Source organism: Anopheles ziemanni, chromosome 3 (genome assembly GCF_943734765.1).
Source record: "Anopheles ziemanni chromosome 3, idAnoZiCoDA_A2_x.2, whole genome shotgun sequence".
Classification (NCBI taxonomy): Eukaryota; Metazoa; Arthropoda; class Insecta; order Diptera; family Culicidae; genus Anopheles; species Anopheles ziemanni.
Genome location: NC_080706.1, coordinates 20,167,730 through 20,179,599, shown reverse-complemented (window position 1 = coordinate 20,179,599; position 11,870 = coordinate 20,167,730). Strand labels below are relative to the sequence as shown.

General features: G+C 44.4%; 1 protein-coding gene across 1 annotated transcript; it reads right to left on the bottom strand.

Annotated features, from left to right (window-relative positions):
* Positions 1–893: 893 nt before the first annotated feature.
* Positions 894–7,817, bottom strand: LOC131289151 (serine protease inhibitor 88Ea-like). Its single transcript, XM_058318357.1, has 4 exons — positions 7,582–7,817; positions 2,033–2,715; positions 1,827–1,941; positions 894–1,694 (listed from the first exon to the last, which is right to left on the bottom strand). Exons 2-4 carry the CDS (start codon positions 2,690–2,692, stop codon positions 1,156–1,158), a joined length of 1,314 nt encoding a protein of 437 aa, XP_058174340.1. The 5' UTR covers positions 2,693–2,715; positions 7,582–7,817; the 3' UTR covers positions 894–1,155.
* Between the last annotated feature and the right edge of the window lie 4,053 nt (positions 7,818–11,870).

The following is an 11,870-nucleotide window of genomic DNA, read 5'->3' as shown; positions in this document are numbered from 1 at the left end:
CTGTTGTTGTTTGTGTCTTTTAGCTAAGTTCTCTGAAAGTAAGTTGCCAGTTTTGCAAGCTGTTTGTTACGTTGACCCATTTTGTACTTGAAAGGATATGTCGCTTTACTCCAGCGGTACGCTCCAACTAATACCACGTCTCGTTTAGACTGCTTGCTCTCCCGCCCTGCCAGGGCCGGTAGATTCTACGCGATCCTATCGGTGCCACTGAATTAGTTCTAAGTCTACACCACAGTACCACCAGCAGGAGTTATATCGGTTGTTTTCTTCGTTCGAACTGACCGGTCGCGCGTACCTTCAAATGTAATTTAGGTTCGGTCCGTTGTTAATGAAACTTTTTTGTTTAGATTCACAAAACTCTGTAGAAAAGGTTGTGTATAATGCTGCCCGTGCTACTAGCGTTCCATCGGACGGGTGATTTTATTTTTGTGGTGGAACGTTTGAGGAAGAGCTAACATGTACTAGTTTCCCGCAAGTTCAACAAGGTCCCATCGGACCAAAACAAAAACCATTAAAACTGACACACTATTAGAGTCGCTTGCAATCGGACAGTGGACACGTGGTTATTTATCGCCTCCGGACGTCCAAAGCAGGGCGTATGCCGGTGTGAGGGAGCGTATCAAACGGTTGAGCAATAATGCAAATAATGATGGTGAAGTAGCTGCTGTTAGTAACATTTAAAATAAAAAAACAAATCCTGATATTTATTGCGAAAAATTTTAGAATTACTCTTTACCTTTCGCCGACCTTCGAAGAAAGAAAGCGCTTAGTTCGGTTTCATAGATTGTATATTTCTTATAAAAAAAACTCTCATATTTCGTCGTAATGTTATGCTAAAATGTCACTCTTTTATATTTTTGATTATCAATCTTCTTGTCCGAGTGACGAAAACCAAATGGACGAATCTATCGTCTTCGTAACGTCATGCAGCCCTCGAGCCGTCTCAACCCCTAACTACGCTACGTTTTCACTGTATTTCCGATGGTATTTGCGTTCTAGCTTTACGTCCGGTTGCGTTCGAGCGGTTCAGCAGCCGTGTGTGCCGTCTGTCTGTTTCAATAAATATAATCCTAAAAAACACATCATCTCCCTTCAACGGGACGTCCGGTGGTGGGTCACTTTGTATGTTGTGTTCGCCAGCCTCCAGCCTGCTCGTTACTCCGGCCGACGGTAGACACCGTTGAACAGGACGGCCCGGCTCGCATAATCGTAGATAATGAACACGAACGGATGGGTGCAGTGGAACATGGCCGGATCGGCCGGGCGGGACGATCGGAAGCTGAACGCGATCGTCGCCGAGGCCGCAACCGAACCCTCCTCGTTCACCTCGATCTTGGACTTCTGTATCATCTCGTCGAACCCGATCGGTTCGCGGCCATCGGTGAACGTTCCGTAGTTGGCGCTGGAATCGAACAGCTCGCCCATACCAAGCCGCTCGAGGACGGGCCGCATCTCCACCTGCTTTTCGATGCTGAACTTTGGCAGCTTCACGTCGACCTTGCGCGAGATGCCATCGTTGACCACCTCCTGCAGGATGTCGGTATCGGCGGCGAGCCGGGCCAGCAGTTTTTCCAGTGCGTTCGGTTCCTGCGGGGGAAGGAAGACGAACATCGACACCTGATTGTTGCTGTCGTCGTCCGGGCCGGTGCTGTACGGAAGTTCTAGGATGTGGCAGCCGAGCTTTTCGTTGGCAGCTACAGAAAGGATAAATTAAAAACATTTATGGTAAGTGAATCACATTTATTTGCTAAACTAACAATTATTTAACTTGCCATTTTGTAATCTATGTTAAGAACCTATTTGACCTCGTTTGAAATCAAACTTACCGTGACTGAATGTTCCTTCGACGTGCATCATTTCCACAAACTTCCGTTCGTCAGCGGAGACGTAGAAGATTTCCATGTTCGTTTCGTTCGGCTTGAATTTTGTCTGCCATGAGCCCTGCAAAGATGAACGAATTCATACCAATAAACATTCGTCATAAGTACCATATAAAAACGGCGCGGTTCGGTAAAACCCACGCTGAACCTACCTTGAAGTAGGCCGCATTGGCCACCGCCAACTTGGTGTTGCGCGTGATCGCACCCGGAATCAGCAGATCCTTAATCTGGCCACGGGTTGTCTTCTCCACCCACTGGTTGATGTACACCCGCTGCTCTTCCGGCTTCGTCTCGTAGTCGAGCAGCTCGATCGTGTCGGCAAACTTCTCCTGCATGCAGCTCGCGATCGGGATCTGTCGGCCAAAGAACAGCTTGTCGACGGAGCTGAAGCCAACGGCGGCACCCTCGCTGAAGCGGCCCTGCAGTGATTTCCGCGCCGTATCGTACGCCTCGAACACGGTCGCCTTGCTGTCGGTCCACTGGAGGTTAAGGCCCTTGCGGATCAGCTTCTCCGTGCCCTCCCGGGCCCCGAAGTACATCATCAGCAGAACATTGTAGAGGCTGTACGGCGAGAAGAAGATGTTCTCGTTCGGTGTGGCCGTGTTGATTGCGTCCAACAGCTGCAGCGTGAAGATCGACTCGCCCTTGTACAGGCGGTTCTGGGATTGGGCTGCTTCGTCTTTGGTGCTTCGTTTGGCGTCGTCCTCCGGGAAGCATTGATCACTGGAGGTTGGTTGTGCCGCGCTGACGGCGAATAGTCCTAGCAGGACTAACGCTCCTGCCATACGTGACTTTGCACTCGACAGTCTCATTGTGAATGCTTTCTTCGTCGGTTCTGGGGGTGATAAGAAAAAGTAGAAAAATTAGTGACGACCTAACCTTGTATACCTAGGACATCGCTAGATACTTCTAGACGCCCTTCTGCAGTGTCGGACATTGGCACACGTCGTCCGGTAAAACCCAATCCAGTAGCAGACACACGCAACCTTCAATCCGTGTCGATTGCGGGCGTAGTTTGTTTCCCTACTCTAGTGTTTTTGTAGCCCTGTCTGAATGTGTTGTTTTAGCTGTTGTTTGTATGACGCCACCCGACGAGGAACTATTCCTTCGCAAGCGGCAAGCTCCTCATGGTCGTAGACATGGAGACATTGAAGACGTCACCACGTGCTCAGTGATTGATTCATGGAAAGGAATTCCCCCGCAGATGGTACGCGCGGGTACAGGAAAATACGGAACTCTCACTCGTTTACCGGTCGTGCCTTAATTGGGACGATCTTGTTTTTGTTTGGTTGTCCACCGTGAATGACTCAAACGAGTTGATTGTCTCGTTTAACAGACGTTAGACCTTTTTTATACTTCAAAGGCGCATTATCTATGGTTTGTGCGAAAGAATATCAGTACAGTTGAAAAAGCCTTACAAAGGCAAGATGTTTGCGGGTTAGAAAAATACAACCTTCAAGAAGTAACGTCTGATAGGAAAATCTAAGTTGAAGGACAAACTCAAAAGGAAGCGCGGCAAAGACGTTCAACTTTCCCCCAAGACGGCGGTGAGTCTGTAGAATTTCATTGCCACGTCGATGCACCTCCCTCTCGGGCACGATGCATCGCGCCGGTTGAAGGCCATCGTTATCGCCGTCAATCGGACTCGGATCCGACGGTCTTGTTGTGACGGAGGATGGAACTAAACACGGCAAACCGAATGGCTACACAAATATTAAGTCTTTGGTCTTTTAATCTTATTCAAATTTTGTTCGTAATTTATGTAAATTCTTAATGTTGAAAAAAAAAATCAACTAGATTAAACGTTGCTCCAGCAGCTTCGGACGGCATCAGACAATAGAAGCCACTGCCGGCACAAACAGTATGTAAACAGAAACCAGTTCTTTTTATTACTATTCATTTGTAAGGGCCATTAGTATTCAAATTCACAAACGACAATAATGCCTGTTTATCGCCCACATCATCGCGTTCCTATAAATGAGTAGTTTATTTTCGCAGTGTTTTTATTGTGTATAAGGGTCGCAAACGTCGAATAAACGAGTTTTAGCAAATTAGCTTTACCAACCGCGTTTTTGGTACTTTCGTGAATGAAAACGCAATTTACATATTCAAATAAATCATCAAATTTACGGTAGTTCTACAAATGATGATTCATAGCTCGTTTATGTTGTTGGTACTAAAATGGTATTCAAATCTTTTTAATGGCGTCATTTAATTGTTAATCTATTTTATTTATTTTTATTTTATTTATTTGTTGGGGTATGACGGACATTGCCGTATTGTTAGAGCCAACATGCTCTAACAGACTTTTTTGTTCTTAGGGCATTTCCTCCCTACGGTTAGGCCTTGCTATTGTTAATCTATTTCTTGAAGGAATAATTGTCAATTTTTACACCATTTTTAGCTCCAAGACACACTAGAAAGAAGCTAGCTCCGATAAATGACAGCAATTTACCTGAAACAGTTTTTTTTCAGTTACAACGTTTGACTTAAGGATTTAGTTGATCCACGGACGTAGTTGCAAGTAGCTTTGTTGTCGGTAGCCGTGTTTTATTTATTTATTTTTTTTTTCAAATTTTAGATTTAATATATTACGTTGAATCTTCAAGCCGGTTGTGGCCTTGCTTGAAGCAGAGCAGAGAAAGCTCAAAACGTATGCGATTAATCCGAAGTAGTTGATGTTGTTTTGCTCGATTCAACAACACCTTCCATGTGTGTTATCAATTAATGTAAACCAATTGGTCGCAAAAAAAACCCGGTGCAATTTCGTAGCGCATTCAATTCGTCCGGTATGAATGTTTATTTTCATCCGTATTCCCGACACAAAATGCAACACATGGTGGCTAACATAATAAAACACGCCAATCAACGTAGGGAAAAGTGATGATTTACGCACGGCGGCCATTTACCGACAGGGCAAGGTTTTGCCGGAACAATGTGCATTGAAGAAGTTCATTAATCGAGGCACTGCACCGGCGTCGCAAGTACTTTTCCCAGACGTACTAACAAACAACCCGGACCCCAGAAAGTGTCTGTTGGTACAGAGTGAGTAATTTTGGTTTTTGCAATACCGGCCTTCATAGGCAATGGCGATGATACGACGCGGATACGGTGAAGGAATTTGGCACGGATATGAAATATCGAGGGTTTGAACCCACGCTCAACAACAAGACCACGAGTAAGACCCCTTGGAGGTTTACGTAAATCGATTGATTGCATAAAACAATTATGTAAAATCATTAAAGCATTTTTGTTTTGCGAGGAATGCAACTTTACTACCTTACTTTTAAGGGAGTTCATTTGTATTTCCTTGCGTTAGTGCTAGAAGATTGTTGATTAAAATATTATTTAACATTGAAATTCATTGTATTCCGCGCTTGAATTTGTTGATAGTACATATTCTCCGAGGTACGAAATGCACATAGAAAAGTGATATTTTTTCAGTGACTGCCTTCAAAACAATAAAACTCGTACAAGAGCAACTTGCCGGTACGGTTGTGGGGTTTTCCCTGAAGCAGGAAGTTTCACATGCATGACCCCAAACCGGAAACCGGCAGAAACCGGGGTGTGCATTTTATCACTCCATTAAACAGCGGAACAAAGGCACAAATGAAACAACGTTGAATCTGGCTTCGGTTGGCCAAACACACACACACGCCTTTGGTTGGGAGGCACATCATCACGGCAACGGTTACTAATCGGAAGTGCAGGGAGCATTCGTTACGCCGCGATCTTTTTCGATGGCTACTGGATCAAAATAATTGTAACATAAAGCGTAGAAATCAAAAGCCTCCTTCATGGAGCGATGTAATGCAACCGGTGTGAAGGTTCAACTAACAGTTTAAAAACCGAATCTAATTGCTAATCGACGATGTGGTAACGGTTTGTGAAAAATGGCTAATCAATTTGGGGGATCCGAGCCCCACCATCCGTTGCTAAAACACGGGTGAAGATGAGACAATGAGATGCATTTTGCATATGTCATTTAGGCAGGCGTACTTTTCCGTCCACATCCGTCTCGGTATCCGCGTATTTTGCGTTCCTTTCGCATGCCCGCATCGAAATTTCCCAACTTTCCATCACGGGCGGTAGAAGCTTGCAACATACCCGGCCGGATGGGTTGGCCATGTGGCTGGAGGAGGCGCACGGTGTTACGCGTGGGTTAAACGCTGACAATGCAGCAGTGACTCATGTTCACCCCGTTACTTTACGTTAAAAAATAAACAAAAACAATAAAAACCCCGAATGTGGGAGGAACTTCGTTGGTTGTACAATGGTGAACCACATCCCCGCCTTTCCAGCGACCAAAAGCCCAACAATAAATTGTATTTATTTATCCATTCTTTTTTCGCTCGAACAAAATTTGAATATCAAGTCCTTGAAATAAATGTAAATTTCACACACACGTTACACACCGTTGGTGTTAAAAAGTGTGCCCTTCTTCCCTCGCGGGCCGCTATGGTTTCTCACGTGCTGGGGAGCCTCAAATATAAAAAAAGGTCACACGTTCCATCACCGAACGATGTAATCTTATTTTGAGCTTTTAGTGCGCTAGCCAAGTTACCATTCCGGCCGTGGGCTTGTCAAAGGAATCCGGCTGGAACCGAAAATTGACACTCACTGTGTGATCAAACGGGTTCGAGATGGAAAAAGAAAAGAAACGGGGAGCTGCAGTTAGCGCTTTCTTGGTTGACTCATATTCGGCGTCTGGCCCCAACTAAACACACACACACACACAAACGCCCCCAAACGACCAAGGTGCAACGTCGCGTTTGCATTGCGTTACGACAGCCAGTTGGAGAGCGCGCGCGCACATTGGGTCATCCTCGGGGCCACCAGCATACGGACGCCATTATGTAACGCAGCTCTCGGGCCACCGCTTACGTACACACACGCACACTGTCGGTTTCTCCTTCACGCGGGACGCGACCCGTCCGGGAACCGTTTCCGTCCCCTGCCACTCCGGTTCCCCCGCCGGTTACTCAACTTCGCCGAAGGTGGATGCGATGATTTCACCCTGCATTCCCCCGACCCCCTCACGGCAGTGGCCCTCATTGGGTTGAGCCAAGGCAAGGCAGAAAGAAACAGCGAGATTGCGCACGGCGTATGATCCTCGATGGATCGGCCTTCTTTCTCCAAATTCGCTCACCACCACCACCAGCCGCATTCCCCGCGGGTCTCCGGTAAGATGCGGTGCGCGAAATGCGATAACTTCTCCACCGATTCACTTTCATTTTCAAGTGCTATTATGTGGGAAGCTGATCCGGTTCTCTGCAGTCCGCCTCATTCGGTTCGGTTTCCGTCACCAGGTGGACTTCCGAGTGCGGACTCGAAATCGGCACTCGCTTCCGAAAGCTCCAAAATGGAGTTTCCAGTGCTTGGCCTCTTTGCCGTTTGGTCGACACGATGCCGCTGGCTGGTTGGCTGCTGTAGCTTATCTCCATTTTGAATCCGGTTTTGCGGTGAAATAAGAGCGACATACTAAAAAACCAACATACACATAGTCGCGCATCTACGCATCGAAAAAACACGGAAAACCCCATGATGAACTTAAATGGAAGTTTAATTGTACACACGAATCGGTAAACTGATTGCTTCCTTATCAAAACAAGAGACACTTTGCCTCGGTTGAACGTACTAATTACTAAGATACATAACACCATACGAAGATCGCGAAGATCTTCCCAGTGTGATTACTAACCTCCGGTACACTAAATCACTAATGCACACCAAACACGGATGTAACACACTTCTAAATCTCTGCTACCAAACAGTCGTCCACAACGTTTATCTAGTTTTTTTTTAATCTATTTCACCAGTCGATCAAGCTCGATCGATGATCGCACTGCTGTGGCGTTAAGCCGTGCACGTTTTCGTCCAAGTTTCGATTCGTTCGCGACCGACGCGTTTTAAGTCTGCGACGCAACTGAGGCGCCTCCGTTTGCCAACCAGTGCTTATGACTCCCGTGCGGCTTCCCAGCTTCACGCTCGGTGCGCCGCCACTACGCCGCGGAGAACCCCACGGAACAGATTAAATGTGGGGAAAAAAAAGATCGCGGCTCAATTGTGTGCGCCATCGCCGTTGTGTGGGTATAGAAAACACACCGTACCCGGGAGGGCCCGAAACAGAGCTCCATATGCGAGATTAAATTTAAAAAAAAACTCAGTCAAATTTAAAGCAATTTTTGCTTCTTTGACCTTACTTGAAGTTTATCTAATTTTATTTTTTGTACAATCTATGCAAATATTTATTTTTTATTTTTCTTTAACAATTATCATGAGCTTCGGTGTACGTTATGCGTACGCAGCAGTGGTGGTACGAACCGATCTAACGTTTCCAATGCACCTTGGTGCAACTCGATCGTACACCTTCACAAGGGGAAACGTTAGATAAGCAACCGCTTATGTTAAGCAGCTTGTAAGGGTGGAGTGAGTAAAAGATCGAGTACGGCAGCGATCCTACACTTGAATAGGCCAGTCCAGCCCCCAGCCTGATTTATTGGTAAAGTTGGTTGTTTTTTGAAGTTTCAAAATGAATTCGATTTAAGTAAACATTTTTTAGATTCTACGACTTAGTAGAATTGTGATTAAATTAATCAAACTTGTGGGTCAATCAATCTTATTTTGATTAAATCCGTTACTTCCATATCCATCCAAGAAGGCATACCTCACGCAAACAATAGATCCGACGCGGAAGTACTTTGAAACCATTCGGGAAAGGCTATCCAGTCGTTGACATCGACGGCCTGTTGGAATCCCCCTTGCGATGCAGTAGCGTTTTGTAATTACATTCTGCATCCGTCCCAAAACCTCAAAAATTCCACCGAATATTCGTGACACCCTATAAAAGGCACGATTCTATAAGCCTCTAAGTGGCGTGCGTCAGCAAAGAAAAACAAAGTAAATAACCCAATACAACAAAATGCTAATGTACTGACGCCTTGGGCCGGCGCGGTTTGAGAACCGAACCGTTTCAATTTTGCGGCCAAATGTGAACGATCTTACCCGGCCCAGCTTTGACCATGACCACGGGCCACAAGTTGGCAAAAAGGTAAACCGGTGTGCAGAAAAGCGATCGAAACGGAAAGCCACAACCGTGCCACGAATTTGTGTGCGTATCTGCGCGGCAGAGTTACGATTATTGTAAAACCGCCGATGGAGAAGAAACGGAGGCCGACACGATTCGCCAGGTCGGTACGTACCGAAAGTGAATTATAATATTGCAAACTCGGTACGTATTTCATAGAGGCCATTTAAGGGTACAACTTCTTCTGAGCTGAAATCGAAACATTTTGATGTAGAAAAATTAATAATGCATCTACGTTAAATAATTTAATCAAGCTGAACCACGCTAAAATAAATATTCCATTTCTGATGTCTAGAACAGATTTGATCTGGAGCCACCCTTCGAAGGATCATTACAAACGTGCTCAACCGGTATAGCTTTGCAAGTACTCTCGCACTGAACAGCATTCATCATTGAAACGAGTACTTTGCTTTACCAATCCGTTAGCACAGCTGTATGGAGAGCTAGAACCTGACTGTTGCCGGTAGTAATTAGAAGCTGGGAAATCCCCCTGTAGCAAGCAGTGCAACCCTTGCATAGCTGTGCATAAATATTGACGCCCTTCAAACAATTGGATGGATTGCAGTTCAGCATCATCTCCGGCTGTAAATGCGACCAGACGTTAAGTAATTGTTCTAATGCAGGGATTTCCCAGAGTGTCCCTTCCAGAGGTCATTCTAGAGGGTGAGGGTGTGGAAATAGAATGTCGGCAGTAAAAGTTAAGCGTCGTGCAAATTGTCAAACTTGCACATAAGTACATATATTATTTGCGCGACGCGACCACAAAGTGCGAAGATGATTTATTTGCCATCTGCCACAAACATGCCGGATAATTCATACCACACTGCTTGCAGCTTTTGTATTTTGTATCGGAAATGCACAACGTAATAAAGGGTATGACAAATCTTGTGGTAAGGTTTTCTGTGCACTCAACGGTTATGAAAGTAATTTATTTGTCGTAAAATGTCAACAGTTACATCCACAACGAAGAGGTATGTTTCTGAATACTTGTTCCTGTGACTATTGATAATCTAAAAAGTATTTCTCTTTATCGACCCATTGTTAATGACTCAACTGAAAAATTCTAACGTTCTACCGCTTTTAAGTTGTAATAAAACTTCTTTATTATACATAACAAAATAAAATGGTGAGAAGAACAAGTTGTTAGGTCCATACGCAACAAATTAAGCGATGCACTGTTCTTGGGCCAAACTGTTTTGTTAACGGTATGGTAATTTATTATAAAATTTCGGACTCAATGAATCGAAAGGTATTAGAACACACATGTTTTGCATTCGATCAAAGATGGAAATTTTCTCCCGTCTGGAGAATGGCAAGCATGAGAAGCAACATTTTCCATGCAAGCATGCTTTCTTTACGCCGGAAACCAACAACGGAAATTGACCGATTGTCGGCAGCTGTTTTTTGATGCCGATGTTTTACCTTTTACAGTTTCTTCTGTACCAGCAGGAAAAGCGTTGTACGACGGAAAATTGTGGAAACAACACAACGGCAAGCATACGAAACCGTATCAACCTATCCGATTCATGCTTCCTCTCCCGCCAGCCGTCCGGAAACAGATTATTGTGGGATGGTTACGGAAGTATAATAGCGCCTAATGATGGCGGCGCGTTTGCAATTCAGCCGGGCTAAAGCCCGCGAGGGAAAGATCATCGTTGAAGCCGGATTGACTAGGGCGTACATGGAAAAACTAGGTTCAGAGGGTGATGCTGCTGGCCGCTTGGAGCTAAACTAGCCGGGAATCAGAACGAGGACCCATGATAAAAGCGTGAGATTTACGATTGCTTTTGACTAATACATACGGATGGAATTGTTCGTTGACAACCCTATTTTTCACAAAATTGTGGGAAATACCTATCAGTTAAATGATCAGAATTAACCTTGGCCTTAGGCTTGATTTTCTCGCGTGCTTACTGTCAATGGGTCTGTAACAGATCTGATACGTTTTGATTGAGTTATTGGATTGTTGAAATCAATGGTAAAATAATTAAATTTGGTTGTATGCAATAATTGATTTCTGTGTTAAAGTTAATAATAACAATAGGTTATTATTTATCGGTTCAGAATTTGAGTAAACGTTTTCATGAATTAAACTTTTGTTTATTTTATGACTGTCTTGCGAAAAGCGACGATAGATTGTAAAGTATTATACTTTGTCTAATTCCGTTACAAATTGAATTTCAATTAATACAGAGCTCTACAGCAATTGTTTTTACCGACCCAGGTCTAGATAGGCAGCCCTGCCTTGTCAGTACTAGTGGTGGGAAAATTAAATTTCGGTAGAGACTCGAATCTACATAATCAAATCCGGGTTAAGATCCGGATCCTAGTCCGTCATATCATGAGTCAACTTGCCGATTATTTTTATCATATGTTGAATTCTCTTCTTCACCTTTGATGACCCGCTTACAGTTGAGCATGTCCTGCATAAATGGCCTAATCATCCATCGTTCTCTAGAATACACGGCTCATGGTTGTAGTTCTCTCTCTCAGGTGTTATCTCGGATAATAGACATTCTACTGTTTTTCTCTATTAAAGTGGAGTCATTGGTTTTTTCTTACTCGTGGTAAATTGCTCAAAAATGTTCAAAAAAGAGTAAACGATTCGAATAAACTGAATTCAATTGCATCCTATCTGCTTCCTCTCCTATTGTGTCTAAGTCGCCTTGTATCGTTTCTGAATCGTCGCACATCGAGTTTAAATAGATTCTGGTCAAACCTGAATCGTATCAAATCGAAACCCAAACGTGTCAAATCTGATTCGAATCCGTTAAGAGGGATCCAATCCGATAGACTCCATCAATGGAGCGAGTCTTTGAATCTTCCGAATCTCGATTTTGCCAACACTAGTCAGTACGAAGTGAAAATTATTCGTGTCTCGAGCTTCGAACGGCCACGGAACT